Source organism: Delphinus delphis, chromosome 2 (assembly GCF_949987515.2).
Source record: "Delphinus delphis chromosome 2, mDelDel1.2, whole genome shotgun sequence".
In the NCBI taxonomy this organism is placed as follows: Eukaryota; Metazoa; Chordata; class Mammalia; order Artiodactyla; family Delphinidae; genus Delphinus; species Delphinus delphis.
Window position 1 is genome coordinate 67371228 of NC_082684.1, and position 15509 is coordinate 67386736.

Below are 15509 nucleotides of genomic sequence, written 5' to 3' on the forward strand. Positions count from 1 at the left end.
GATCGCGATGGACGCTGCATCTCCCAGCCGCCGCCGCCGGCAGCACCACGCGGGGCTCTGAGCAGCTGCAGGGCCTGAGGAGACGCGTGCCGAAGACGGGTCGTGAGCTGGCGGCCGCCGGTCTGGGGAACCTCTCGCTTCCCTGTCACCAGGTCCTGGCGGAGGAAGGGGAGGGACGAGACGCGGCTTTTCCTGTGCCGCCTGCCCGGCTCGACCTGCGCGGCCTGCAGCTTCCTGGGAACTCGAGGGCCGCGGCCGGGCCTTGCTCTGCCCGCGGCCTGCTTGGAGCTGGACCGGGGCGGTTTGGGACGACAGGCCCGGGTAAGAGCTTGAGGGAAGGGGAGGCGGGAGCGCCTTGGGCGGTCGGAAAGGCCAGGCGTGGTGCAGGCATCTGGGATGCACGGCCGCGGGCCGGGAGCGAGACCCCGGACCCTGGTGAGGTCGGCGGGGCTGCCGCCGACTCACCCGCTTAGCCCCTTTGTTCCCCTCGTCCGGCCCTGCCCGCGTAGGGACCCGGCTTCTCCGAGCTGGAGCTCATGGCTGGCCCCCCTTGTCCTTGAGAAGGGTTCGCCGCCCGGCGGGGCCAGGGACGTCCCGCCGGGCCTCGGAGTTACGGGCGCCGCTCCCGGGGACCCATCGCCCTGCCCGCCCCGGCGGCCTCCTCTCAGGCAGAGAGGCTTGCTGCTCCTCCTCCCAAACTTCCCCTCCTCCTCGACACAGGTACCTAACTTAGCCGGGTTTGGTGCCGGAAAACCTGAGCGCGGTGCCTGCGCCGCCCGGTGCGGAGTCGGCTGGGCCCGGAGTGTTGGGTCATCCCTGCAGATCGCCGCCTTTGGGTGCCCAGCGGGACCTGCCGCTGGATTTATACACCTGCAGCTGGGTTACGTGGGATCCAAAGCTGTCCTTCCGTCAGGGCGCTTACGAGCTTTTGTAATGCTTATTGGGGCTGCTTTTCCGATGTTGTTGCTGCTGTCGTTGTTGTTGTTTTTAATTAACTGCCTCATTCTGTGGGGCTGGGGAAGGAGGACCGTAGATTGGCCTATGTTCTGATCCGTAACGTGTTAGTCCATTGCACTTACTTTTAGCATTTCTTTTTAAACTTTTAAGAACAGTTGTCAAGACTGCCAAAATTCCTAATAAAGTCTTTATTCATAGATAGATCTTGTATCTAATTATCATTTGTATTTGGACATCTTAAGAGCAGTAAATAAATTGAGAAGTCAGTAGAATTTATGAAATTGGAGGTAATTTTAAAGTAGAAACTTAATTTGGGGGGGAATTGGATCAAAGTGCTTAGTCTCCTTAAAATACTGAATCTAACCCTTATCAGAAGATCGGTTTTGGGTGGAGGAAGGGGAAAGAAGTTTGCTGGAAAAAAAAAAAAAGAACCTTTTTAGTAAGGTGTTGTTTGCTTTTTGGCGCAGACGTTAGTGATAAGCAGTAGTGGGATCCGAAGCTTGTTTGATTGTCTTTGACAAAGACGGCTCTGGTTTCCAGTTAAGCAGCAACCTAATCAGCTTATACTCTTGTGCAAAACTGGTTTTTATTTAGTACAATGTATGAAGTTAAACCCGAGGAATAAGGAAAGTTGAAAAACTGCATTAAGCGCGCTATCGAAACATACTTATGAGTCTTTTCTAATTCCTAGGAGGACAACACAAAAATTTGGCTCTAGCCGATGTAAAAGAAAAAAATTTTAAACCCACGCTGATCAGTCCTGGACATTTAGAGGACTTTTTGCCTTTACTTTTTAAATTTGAGCAAAGAAGCTTTTAAAAACAACATGGCAGACGTGGATCCAGATACATTGCTGGAATGGCTACAGATGGGACAGGGAGATGAAAGGGACATGCAACTAATAGCCCTTGAACAGCTATGCATGCTGCTTTTGATGTCTGACAACGTGGATCGTTGTTTTGAAACGTAAGTACATCCCTTCATCATCTTCCTTTGGGGTTGCTGTAGGGACATCTACATAACATGTTTTCAACCATTTGCTGATTTCAGTTTGTGTAGAATTTTGTTTAGTGAGTTTTAAAACTATCTTTTAAAAAGTTCTTGCAGTCTTCCATTTACACTTTCCTGAGAAATAAAAATTGGTAGGTGAACTAACTCTAGTAATGATAATTGTGATGACACAAATGCATGTTTATTGGATGAATAGGAATTAGGGAATACTGATTTTAACCCATAGCTTGATTGATTCAATTTCAAAACATGTTATGAGCTGGGAGAATACAAATAGTTCTTTAAAGGTGGCTATTTCTGTATCGAGTAATTGGCTTAAATTGACATGAAAATGCAGATGATAATGAACATATATTCCCAATTGCCCTTTCTTCATTAGTGTTAAGTCTTAGGACACTGTACCTTTTTTTTGGGTGGGGGGGGGCGGTGCCACATGGCTTGCGGAATCTTAGTTCCCCCCCAGGGACTGAACCCAGGCTACTGCAGTGAAAGTGCTGAGTCCTAACCACTGGACCTTCAGGGAATTCCCTGTACTTTGTTAAGCAAATCATTGCTTTGTAAATTTCAGTTTGGAGAGGGTATAAATTGGATGTTAACCATATAGCATACTTTCCGGAATAAACAGACTTTGATGTTTGGAGAGTTTAAGCAGTTTTATTCAGAGGTTGTGTAGAATTTGTGCAAAAATGTAAAGGAATCAGTACTAGACTGGCCATTAATGCCATGTTTTTCCTCTTATGTGATACTTACCCAGTTAGATTAACTGTTCTTCTGAATGCTGAACACGTTTGGTTTTCATTGTTTATTTTACATTTATATTTACAATTTTGAATTCCGGTGATAAGTAAATGAAAACTCAGATGCTTCTGTATTTGTTCTAATGCCGTTTTGAAGTAATTAGTAGAAAATGTTTGAGATGTTGACATAAAATTTGGTATAATTATCTTAATTTCTTTGAGGTGAGAATAAAGGCTGAATTACTAAATTGACAAAGCATTTTTAATCATCTTCATTTTTGAATGATTAATGAAGATGAATTAATAAATAAATAGTTAATAATTCTTAGTTGTAAATCCCATTGAGACAGTACTATTATGATAAAAATCCTTATGAACAAAGTTCCCAAATCACACAGTCTGTTAGTGACTCCTTTATTTCAAGTAGTTATTGTTATTGGCAAACTTTGAGAACATAATAATTTTGCTGCTCTGTTAACGCTTGTTTTGGTCAGATTCATAGAAAAGTGAAATAGGTTTTTGAACATTTATAGATTTCATTAGAGAGTTTTCATTGACCTGAGAATTACTTTTGGTATTTTAAAAAGTAAGTCATACCTACCAGTCAAATCAACTATCATGTCTTCCATTAAGTAGTAACATATAGTAGAGGTGTTTGTAATGGCATTTTTTAGAAGTGTTATTATATTGAAACAATTTTAAAGGAAATTTTTATTTATTTTTTAAATTTTTTACTTTATAAATTTATTTATTTTATTTTTGGCTGCGTTGGGTCTTCGTTGCTGTGCATGGGCTTTCTCTGGTTGCGGCGAGCGGGGGTTACTCTTCATTGCATGGAGGTACCATGGATGATTCAGGTTACAATGGATGATGATGCCATTCAGTGAGAGAGAACACTGGAAGAGGACCATGTTTTTGTTTTTTGTTTTTGTTTTTTGGTTTTTTTTGGCCATGCCTCATGGCTTGTGGGATCTTAGTTCCCCAACCAGGGATTGAACCTGGGCCCCTGAAGTGAAAGCGCCAAGTCCTAACCACTGGACTGCCAAGGAACTCCCATGTTTTGAGGGGCTGAGATCATGAGTGTGGTTGTGGCTAGATTCTCATATCTGCTTTGCATTTATTGTGTTGCATTATATTGTTTTGACTGAAATATATGAAAAAAAACTCATCCCCCGCATAGATGTAGCTGGAAAAGGGAGGAATGTTGTAATGATTTTTTGCATGTAATTATGGATATTCTTCTTTGATATCATACGAAACTGAGGGGGGGAGTGTAGTTTCTTTTTTTTTTAATTAATTTTTATTGGAGTATAGTTGCTTTACAATGTTGTGTTAGTTTCTGCTGTACAGCAGAGTGAGTCAGCTATATGTCCCCTTCTTTTTGGATTTCCTTCCCATTTGGGTCACCACAGAGCATTCAGTAGAGTTCCCTGTGCTATACAGTAGTTTCTCATTAGCTATCTATTTTATGCATAGTAGTGTATAGGCAAGTGATAGTTTCTGAAGGGTTAGTTATAATGTGGGTTCTGAAATATCAGTGAACTTGTCATACTCTTGTACATTAAAATCTGTTGGTCTCTCTGGTACTTTGAATGGGTTGGTTTTTTAAAAAATATTTATTTATTCTTTTGGCTGTGCCAGGTCTTAGTTGTGGCATGCAGGATCTTTAGTTGCTGCATGTGGGATCTAGCTCCCTGACCAGGGATTGAACCCAGGCCCCCTGCATTGGGAGCATGGAGCCTTAGCCACTGGACTACCAGGGAGGTCCCTGAGTGGGTTTTTTTAAACCCATGTTTAAGTTTTAAAGATCATGCACTGGTCATGTGAAAAGTATTGGTCTACTGAGTTATACAGATATTCCTAATGTTGCCATATGTCATTCTACAGTATCACAAACTCACATTTGTTATTGCGACTACTAATCTCATCAGAAAGGTCTTTAAATATTGGGAAGCTCTGTCAAGCTCCTGGTGGCAGGTACAAGTTGTGATTTTTGCTTGAAAGCTTGAATGTTATCATTGGCAACAAATACTGTCAGTTGTTTTTCCTTGAAGTGAAAGGCTTACTTGGTTAATTTTTGAGAAAATGTTTGCCAGATATCCAAGTCTGAATAACCACAATTTGCCTGAAGTTCTTTCAAGTAAAAATGATGTTGCATGAAAAAAAGTGGCTAGTTCAGCTCTCCAACAGTTGTACAAGTACTCTTCCTGTGCAGAAGTGCTTTATGCTTACTTTCCGTTTCCTTAAGTAGGATATTAAAAAGATATGTATTCAAGGGTTGAGGTTTAGTAAAATAAATAATTTTTCCCCCCATGCTAGAGCTTGGCAGTGAAGAATACCATACCATTACTAGTGGTACAGTTTAGTGCCGCTGCCTTGATTCATGCTAAAGCACCAACAGTTTTATCCACCATTGCTTTTGCATTAGTGCACATTAACGCAGGGAAGAGAGGGATTAAAGAAGAGAAAGAACAATTATGTTGCATACTCGTGAGAGGTCAAGTAGGGTGAAGACTAAAAGGTGTCCTTTGGATTTAGCAACATTTCCAAGATCATTGATCTTTTCTCTCTTTAATAAATTTATTTGTTTTATTTATTTATTTTTGGCTGCGTTGGGTCTTCATTGCTGCGCACAGGCTTTCTCTAGTTGCGGTGAGCGGGGGCCACTCTTCGTTGCAGTGTGCGGGGCTTCTCATTGCGGTGGCTTCTCTTGTTGCGGAGCACAGGCTCTAGAGTGCAGACTCAGTAGTTGTGGTGTACGGGCTTAGTTGCACCGCGGCATGTGGGATCTTCCCGGTCCAGGGCTTGAACCTGTGTCCCCTGCATCGGCAAGTGGATTCTTAACCACTGTGCCACCAGGGAAGTCCCAAGATCATTGATCTTAATGAGAGCTGAATGGAGTGGCTTGAGGGCCAGATTTGAATGAGTTGAAGAAAGAAATGGAGACAGGGAGTATGGAAAAATTTTTGAGAAGTTGTATTGGAATGGGAGTGTGGGGCTTTTTCTTTTAGAGGTCAGAGAGTTAGTAGAGAAAAAAAAAAGTTAGGAGAGAGAATGGATAATTCATAGTATAAGGATTCTGAGAAACTGGGAGTAATGTGCATAATGTGAATCACGTGGGGATCTTGTTAACATTGCAAATTCTGATTCAGTTGGTATGGTGTGGTGCCTGATATTCTGCATTCCTAGTATGCTCTCAGATAATGCTGAAGTTGTTGGTTGGAAAATCCCACCTTGAGCATTAAAGCTTTGGTCCACTGGTGGAGAGATAGATTTAAGGTAGTGTGTTCCTTGTTGTAACACAGGAAAGAGGAAGATGTTTTAGGTTTGATGGTAAAAAGTTGAAGGGATTTCTGTCTGATGACATCTGTTTTCTCCCTGAAGTAAGAGATTGAAAACAATGGTAATATCTAGGATAGGTATGGGGAGATGATTATGTTCATGCAGTGCTTGTGGCTTCATAGCAGATATCCCTGCCTATAAGCTAACTATACGCAGAGTTCCAGTCTTAAAATATTTTTATGGTCTTTTTTTCCCCAGCTTTATTGAGGTATAATTGACTATAGTCTAAAAATACTGATTTGACTGTATTATTCCTCTTTACAAAATCTTTTGTGTTCTTTACCTAGTGAATAAAATTTAAATGCCTTCAAATACCTCTGCTGCATCTCACGCATACATACTACTATTACTTTTGTTTTTCCATTGCTAACATACTGCTGTTGTACAGTAGCTAGATATTGAAGAAATTCTTTATATTGTGCCTGTTTTCCATAGTCCTTAAAATGCTTATAGAAAGTACTTTTGGAGTCAAACTGGTTGAGGAGTCTTCTGGAGGAAGAGCATCGTGTTCTTCTCTAAAGGAGAAACAGTGATCGCATCGATATGTATTGATGTTTTCTCTACCCACTTCCATTAATGTACCTGCCTTTTCCATATTTCTTCTACCCAGTGGCAGAGTAATAGGGAAGTGAAATTACTTTTTTTTATCAGTCCTGCAGCCGAGCCTTCCCTGCACAGAGAATGCTCATTGTATCAAACACATATAATCCTGAAAAGTTAGATAAGTGAATTTCTGTAAACAGAGCAGCTGTATATGTGCTTTTCAGTGGACAGCAGAGAGAAGTGCTGGAAGATGAGAAGCATGCTCTGTCAGTGCTCTAGGGGGCTCATAGATAATGAGCTTCAGTGAGCTTTCATTTTGTTTTCAAAGTGTGTGTCACCTTAAAAATGTAAAAAACAAAACACTCTTCTAGTTTACAGCAATATATATGTATACTTTGCATAGTACTTGTTGACTGTGTCATTAGATCTTTTTTTTTTTTTTTGCGGTACGCGGGCCTCTCACTGCTGTGGCCTCTCCCGTTGCGGAGCACAGGCTCCAGATGCGCAGGCTCAGCGGCCATGGCTCACGGGCCCAGCCGCTCCGCGGCATGTGGGATCCTCCCGGACTGGGGCATGACCCGTGTGCCCTGCATTGGCAGGCGGACTCTCAACCACTGCGCCACCAGGGAAGCCCGTCATTAGATCTTTTAATGCCTCAGAGCCCAGCACTGTTATTCTCATCTTTGTATCCTACCCCCAACACTTAGCACAGTGCTTGGCACCAAAAGGCATTCAGTAAGGGACTTCCCTGGCGGTCCAGTAGTTAAGACTCCACGCTTCCACTGCAGGGGACGCGGTAGGTTCGATCCCTGGTTGGAGAACTAAGATCCCACATGCCGCAGAGTGTGGCCAAAAAAACCCAAAAACAAACAAAACAAAAGGCATTCAATAAATATTTGTTGAACGAATTGTCAGTTTTGTGTGTGTATTTTAATTGGAGAAAAACAAGTCTACATATTGGAATTTGACTTACTCCTTTTTCTTTGAGAGGGAAGGCTGTAATTTTTAACTGTATGCCAAGAGTTATTGTAAGTTAAGCAATACAGAGTCAAGGCTGGGGGCAGGGGCAAGAATGGAATAAAAGATAAAATGGATCAAAAGATGTTATTTATTATCTTCAAGAAACAAAATTTATTAATTTTTTACAGTTAAAATTTTTAGTGTTTTTTTTTTTTTTTTAGTAAATGAAGTGCTCAATTTAGGGACTATATTCAGTAAAATATCGCCACGATAGATAACTTCCTTTATCTAAAAAAAGTTAAATTTCTTTATATTGTAAATCTTCTGAAATCTTGGTCCAAGTCATATAGTCTGGAAAAAGCATATGGTAGTAATAGTATAGAAAGGATTACAGTTCCTAAGAGAAATTCTTTCTCTTTGTAACCTCATGAAACTTTTTTTGCACTTGTTTTAAGTTACTTATCTCTGTTTCCATTAGGGAAAGATTCTTTCATCATTGCAGGTAGCATTTTGGAAACTACTGCTTAAATTGGATTCATCTGAACATTCTACTAAATCTCATTTGTGTGGTTGACTGATCTGACCGTAGTTCTGTAGAGATTGAGTGATCTTAAAGTTTCCTAATTAGGACACCTTTGGGTCTATAAATTGGTATTATAGTATAGTACTGGGTTTAATATGTAAAAATAATTTCTACCTATGATGTAAGAGGTAAATATTTAGCAAGTTTAAAAGTTTTATTAATCCTTTAATTGTGATGCATCTATTTGTGCCATAGATTTGTTCTTTTAGCACTATTCAGGGAGGACTGTGATTATTATATGTATGCTATTTAATTTTGTCTTAAATTTAAATTACATATGGATTTTGGCAGACGGATACAGTTGTGTAACTACCGCCACAACTAAAATTCAGAACAGTTCCATCATTCCCCAAAATTCTCTAGAGTTCTCCCTTTGAAGTTAAACCCTCCCCCAACCCCAGTGCCTGGCAACCAGTGGTCTTTTCTCTGTTGCTATAGTTTTGACTTTTCCAGAATGTCATATAAATGGAATGATATATACAGTGTGTAGCCTTTTGAGTTTTCTTGTAGTATATTACATTTGAGAGTCATCTATATGTGTATAACAGTAATAGCTAAATAGTATTTCATTTTATGGATGTACCGCAGATGGTTTATCCATTCACCTCTTGAAAGACATTTGGGTTTTTCTAGTTTTGGTGATTATAACCAAAGTTGCTATAAACATTAGCATACAGATTTCTGTGTAAATTTGAGTTTTTATTTCTTCTGAATTTCTTACAGATAAATGTGACAAGATGTAGAAACTGATGAACTGATTGCAAAATTCATTTGAAAATGCAAAGGACCTAGCTAGCCAAAACATGAAGTATAAGGTTGGAGGACTAATACTACTGTATTTCAGTTCTTATTATTGCAGCTGCAGTAGTCAAAACAGTGTAGTATTGGTATAAAGGTAAATGGATCAATGATATAGAATAGAGAGTTCAGAAATAGACTCATACCTAGACAACTTATTTCAACAAAGGTGCAATGACAGTTAAGTGGAAAAAGGATATTTTTTTATGCTGCTGGAACAACTTGGTATCTATATGCAAAAAAGAAAAAAATTAACCTTTACCTATACCCCACACCATATACAAAAATAAGTTCAAAAGGGATCATAGACCTAAACATAAAACCTAAAACTATAAAACCTCTAGAAGAAAACATAAGAGAAATCCTTTGTGACCCCAGGTTAAGCAGATATTCTTAAATAAACACCAAAAGCACAATCCATAAGAGAATAAATTGATGTGTTTGAGGGGATTTTTTAAAATTAATTAATTAATTTATTTAAAAAATTTATTTTTGGCTGCATTGGGTCTTCATTGCCACGTGTGGGCTTTCTCTAGTTGCAGCGAGTGGGAGCCACTGTTCGTGGCGGTACACGGGCTTCTCGTTGCGGTGGCTTCTCCTGTTGCAGAGCATGGGCTCTGGCGCATGGGCTTCAGTAGTTGTGCCATGCAGGCTCAGTAGTTGTGGCTCACAGGCTCTAGAGCGCAGGCTCAGTAGTTGTGGCACATGGGCTTAGTTGCTCCGCAGCATGTGGGATCTTCCAGGACGAGGGATCGAACCTGTGTCCCCTGCATTGGCAGGTGGATTCTTAACCACTGTGCTACCAGGGAAGTCTGTGTTTGAAGGTTTTTACTAAATTCAATTTCTGTAATAGAGGACTGCTCAAGTTACTTAATTTTTCTTGAGTGAATTGTAGCATGTCTTTCAAGGAATTGGTCTATTTAATATAAATTAAAATTTATGGGCATAATGTTGTTTGTAGTATGCTTTTTTATCCTTTGAATGTTTATATGGTCTGCAGTGACAATTCTCTTTTTTTTCACACACACACACACACACACACACACACACACACTGTATTTTATCTTTACAAGAGATAAATAAACTGGCAACAAGCATTGTAAATGGATGACCACAACAAAAGCAACAGTGATTGCAATTACCAAACACGAAACACACTCATACTATGTCATAATATTGACATTCAGTCCAGTAATCCTCCACTGTAACAACTCCTTTACTTTGCAGTGAAAATTGATTTGTATATTTTTTGCCTCTGAATCCTTGTGGGTTTTTTTTTTCTTTTATTCAAACAGAAAGCCACAAAAATTATAATCATCCTCATCAGTTCACTCAGTCCCATGTAATTAATTTTTTTTCATCTTGATCTTTTGTTAGCACTTTTATGAATTCATCAGTTTTCCATTAGAGTTCTGAAAATGCTTATTCATTCAGTTCAGCAGTATAGTCAGTTACCAGAAACCTGTACTTGTCAGAGTCTTTTCCATGAATTCCTTGAAGATGAAACGCTTTTATAGGAACATTTTTGCAAAAGCATCAGAGTACACCCAGAACTGTCTGTAAATGATAATTATCTTTTTCATCCTGATATTGGTAATTTTTATATTTTGGTCAATCTGGCTAGAGATTTATCAATTTTATTAATTTTTTCAAAGAATCGGCTTTTAGTTTCATTCCTTTTTTCTATTTTTCTGTTTTAAGTTTCATTGATTTCTGCTCTTTATTATTCCCTTCTGGGTTGATTTGGGGTTTAATTTGCTCTTTTTTTCTAGTTTCTTAGGTAGAAGCTGAGATTTGAGACCCTTTCTAATATAAATTTAATACTATAAGTTTTTCTTTTATGTTTTCATTGATGTTCTATATTCATTTTCACTTGGTTCAGAATATTTTAAAATTTTCATTGAAACTTTCTTTTTTACCCTTGGGTTATATAGCAGTATGTTGCTTAATTTTCAGATATTTGGGGATTTCCCAGATATTTTTGTGTTATTATTGTGGTCAGAGGACACACTTAATATTATTTCAGTTATTTTAGATTTATTAAGGTTTTTTTATGGCCCACAGTATGGTCTATTTTTGGTAAATGGACCATATGCACTTGAGAAGAATATATATTCTTCTGTTGTTGGGTAGAATGTTCTACAAGTGTCAAATTAGGTCAAGTTGATTGACAGTGTTGTTCAGTCTATATCCTTGTTGATTTTCCGTCTGTTTTATAGGTTACTGAGAGAGGCGTGTTGAAGTCTCCAAGTATAGTTATTGATTTATCTATTTAGCTTCATTTCTCTCCATTTTTGCTTCATGTATTTTGAAGCCCTGTTAGATGTCTTAAGATTGTTAAGTTTTCTTGTTAAAGCGACCCTTCTATCGTTATGTAATGTCCCAATTTCTCTCTGATAATTTTCCTTGTTCTGAAGTGTACTTTGACATAAATATAGCTACCCCAGCTTTTCTTTTTTCTTTTTTTTTTTTTTGCGGTATGCGGGCCTCTCACTGTTGTGGCCTCTCCTGTTGCGGAGCACAGGTTCCAGACACGCAGGCTCGGCGGCCATGGCTCACGGGCCTAGCTGCTCCGTGGCATGCGGGATCTTCCCAGACCGGGGCACGAACCCGTGTCCCCTGCATCGGCAGGTGGACTCTCAACCACTGCGCCACCAGGGAAGCCCCCAGCTTTTCTTTTGATAGTGTTTGTTTGCTATATCTTTTTCCACTTTTTTGTTTTAACCTGTCTGTAGCGTGAGTTTCTTGTGGACAGTATGCAGTTAGCTTGTGTTTTTTAATCCAGCCTGACAATCTTTGTTTCTAATTGGTGAGTTTAGACCACTTACATTTAATGTCGTTTTTGGTATGTTTACATATGTGTCTAACATTTTATTTGGCTTTTTTGTTGTTCTGTTTCTTTTTTTGTGTCTTTGTTTTTTCTTTCCTGCCTTTTGAATTACTTGAATATTTTTGTAGCATTCTATTTTAATTTACCTATAGTTTTTTTTGACTCTGTCTCTTTGTATTTTTTAGTGGTTGCTTTAGGGATTGCAGTTAACTCAGAGTTAACGTTTAACCATTTAAAGTGAAATGATGAAGGCTTACAACTATGTAGATTCCTTTATCCCTGTGTTACAGTTGTCATATGTATTGTCTACATATGTTGAAAACCTCAAGAGACAATGTTGTAATTTTTGCTTTCAGCAGTTTAATAGGGGGAAAATAATCTATTATATTTACCCAGATACTTATCATTTCTGTTGTTCTTCCTTCATTCCTGAAGTTCCATGTATCTCTCTGGTGTCATTTCCTTTCATCTTGAAGAACTTTCTGTAGCATTTCTTTTAGGAGAAGTCTTTCGGTGGTGAGTTCTCTTAGTTTTCCTTCATCTGAGAATGTCTTTATTTTACTTTCATGCTGTGAAGATATTTTTGCTGGATATAGAATTGTGAAGTGCCAGTTCTTTTCAGCATTTTAAAGATGTTGTTCCACTATCTTCTGGCTTTTATGGTTTCTGATGAGAAATCTGCATTCATTCTAATCTTTGTTTCTTTGTGTTGTTTTTCTTCTTTCTGCTTTCAAGATCTTTTTTTCTCTACCTTTGATTTTTTGCAGTTTGATTATGATTTGTCTGTACATGGTTGTCTTTGAATTTGTCTTATTTCAGGTTTAATGAGCTTCTTAAATCTGTATGTCTTTCACCAAATACAGAAAGTTCCTTCAAATCTGTATTCTGTACCAATTTTTTTCTCATTCTGGGACTCCAGTGGCACAAATGTTACTTTTTGGTATGCTCCCTCAGATCCCTAAGAATCTGTTCCCCTTTTTCCCCCCAGTATTTTTCCCTGTGTTCTTCAGACTGGATAATTTTTGTCGATCTGTTTTCAGATTCACAGATTCTTTATCTGTCATCTTCATTCTGCTCTTGAGCCCATCCAGTGAAGTATTCTTTTCCCCACAAACTGTTTTTTCATTTCTAAAATTTTCATTTGATTCCTTTCATACTTTGTATTTTTCTGTTGAAGACTTCTGTTTCCAATCATTTCAAGAATGTTCACATTCAGGAATGTTCATGGAGTATAGTTATAATAGCTGATTTAGAGTCCTCTCTGATAATTTTAACAACTAGGTTGTCTCAGGCTTATATGTGTTGACTGTCTTCTTTCTTGAATTGGATAGATCATATTGTATTGATTTTTTGTGTGTTTCAGGTTGTTTTGGATTTTATCCAAGACATTTGGAATATTATATTGTGAGACTCTGGGTTTTATAAAAACCCTCTGGAGAATGTTGATTTTGTTGTTCTCTTTTGCATGCAGTCAACCTGGTTAAATTTAGACTGCAAGCTCTGTCTTGCTCTCTGTGGGTGGTGGTTCCAATGTCAGTGGTTTCAAAGCCTTTGTTATGGTGTTTGGGTCTACTTTGTGCATGTGTCACTCAGAGTTTAGTCTGGGACTTGGGTGGTGGATTATGTCATAGTGCAGTTGTCAAAGTGTTTGCTATTGTTTTTTATCTTTGTCTTCCATATATTCAGAGGTGGGCTCAGAACTTGTGTCAGGGATCATTTTTCTAGCTCCTTTTTCTCTGAGATTTCCCCCACATCTTTCAGCTACCAGGAACCCTTTTTACTAGTGTTCTAGCTAAAAAACTGGGGATCTCTTGAAGTTTTAACCACATTTCCCCCACTCCCCACCCATTCTTCAACCCCCTTGTGCTGTCATATACTTTCTGGGACTGGGACTGCCCTCAGTGTGAAAGTAGTAAGAGAAAAGACAGAAAAAAAAAATAGCGTGATTCCTTTCATGCTCTTTTGGCTATAGGGGCTCCTTTTCTTAGTTCCCAGTTCTCCCAGGGCCTTAGATGCTTGTGCCACTGTGCATGTATCATGCAGAGTTTTGTTTGGGGCTTTCACCTGGGTCTGGCCTTGAGGCCAGACTGGGAGGAAGTTACCCCAGGAATTTCTCTTCATACCCTCTGGCTCACAGAGGCCCCTTTTCTTGGTCCTCTCAGAGTTCTTTTGTACCCCCCTGCTACGTGGTTTCGGGAGTTGGCCTGTCCAGGGGTCAAAGCTGGAAAAGAAAGGAAAGGAAAAAAGCCCTTGAAACTCACTTCCAACGTGGGTCATTATGTTTTGACTTCCTTCCCCAATCCATCTGCTGTTGTCTAGCTTACTTTGGTTAACAGATTTTAAGTTTATTTTGGGGAGTTATGAAATAGGTTTGTTTCAGAAATTTAGAAAAGTCAGAAATCTAGAGAATGAAAATTATAATTGCACCATCTAGAAATAAGCCATTTTAACTTTTTGCTCTAGTTTCTTTGCATATTTTTATGTGATAAACACCAAAATGGATATATTTTTCCCTTTTTCTTTCTTTAATTTCTTTCTTTATTTTCGGCTGTGTTGGGTCTTCATTGCTGTGTGTGGGCTTTCTCTAGTTGTGGCAAGCGGGACTACTCTTTGCTGTGGTGCACGGGCTTCTCATTGCAGTGGCTTCTCTTGTTGCAGAGCACGGGCTCTAGGCGTGTCGGCTTCAGTAGTTGTGTCACATGGGCTTAGTAGCTCCACGGCATGTGGAATCTTCCCGGACCAGGGCTCAAACCTGTGTCCCCAGCATTGGCAGGTGATTCTTAACTACTGCACCACCAGGGAAGTCCCCCTTTTCTTTATGTATTTGTATCATTAGTCTTAGTAAACAGCTTTAAAAAACCTGCATAATCTGCCATACGGATGTGTCATATGCTTAATTATACCCTTGTTATTAGATATATAGGTTATGCAACAATGAGCATCTTGGTACATGCATTTTTGCTTGATGGTATGATTTTTTGAACTGCTGACTTCAAAATTACATGTAAGAGGAAACCAAAGTTTGCTTATCTGTTTGGATTAATAATATTTAATTGTTTTTAGAAGTCTGACAAAATATGTTCATATATAATTACCTTCTCATGAGTAATTTCAAAGTGGAACTGCTATTGGTAGCAGACCTTGTGGTTTTTGATTGTTTTGAACTTTACAGTTGATTGCAGGAGAATCTAACTGAAGATAATGGTACAAGTTTTTATTCCCTGGAGGAATGAATGAGTAGGTTAGTGAATTTTTTTTTAATAAATTTATTTATGTATGTATTTATTTATTTTTGGCTGCGTTGGGTCGTCATTGCTGCATGTGGGCATTCTTTAGTTGCGTTGAGCGGGGGCTGCTCTTTGTTTTGGTGTGCAGGCTTCTCATGGTGGTGGCTTCTCGTTGCGGAGCACGGGCTCTAGGTGCGTGGGCTTCAGTGGTTGTGGCTCATTGGCTCTAGAACGCAGGCTCAGTAGTTGTGGCGCACGGGCTTAGTTGCTCCGCGGCATGTGGGATCTTCCCGGACCAGGGCTCCAACCCATGTCCCCTGCATTGGCAGGCAGGTTCTTAACCACTGCACCACCAGGGAAGCCCCTGAATTTTATCTTTTAAGAGAAATCAGAATGGAAATTTTATAAGTTTATTTATTTTATTTATTTTTGGCTGCGTTGGGTCTTTGTTGCTGCGCATGGGCTTTCTCTAGTTGCAGTGAGTGGGGACTACTCTTCATTGCAGTGCACGGGCTTCTCAT

The 15509-nt window shown here is 39.5% G+C and overlaps 1 protein-coding gene across 3 annotated transcripts in view; it reads left to right on the forward strand.

The window, feature by feature from the left end:
* HECTD1 (HECT domain E3 ubiquitin protein ligase 1) overlaps positions 1-15509 on the forward strand; it is an 89997-nt gene continuing 74488 nt past the window's right edge. For 2 of the 3 annotated variants that reach the window (XM_060004707.1, XM_060004708.1), the window contains exons 1-2: positions 1-321; positions 1649-1923. In XM_060004707.1, the coding sequence (XP_059860690.1) occupies positions 1784-1923 (140 nt within the window). In that variant the 5' untranslated portion in view covers positions 1-321; positions 1649-1783. The remainder of the gene's footprint in view (positions 322-1648; positions 1924-15509) is intronic. The other variant, XM_060004709.1, reaches the window with a different exon arrangement.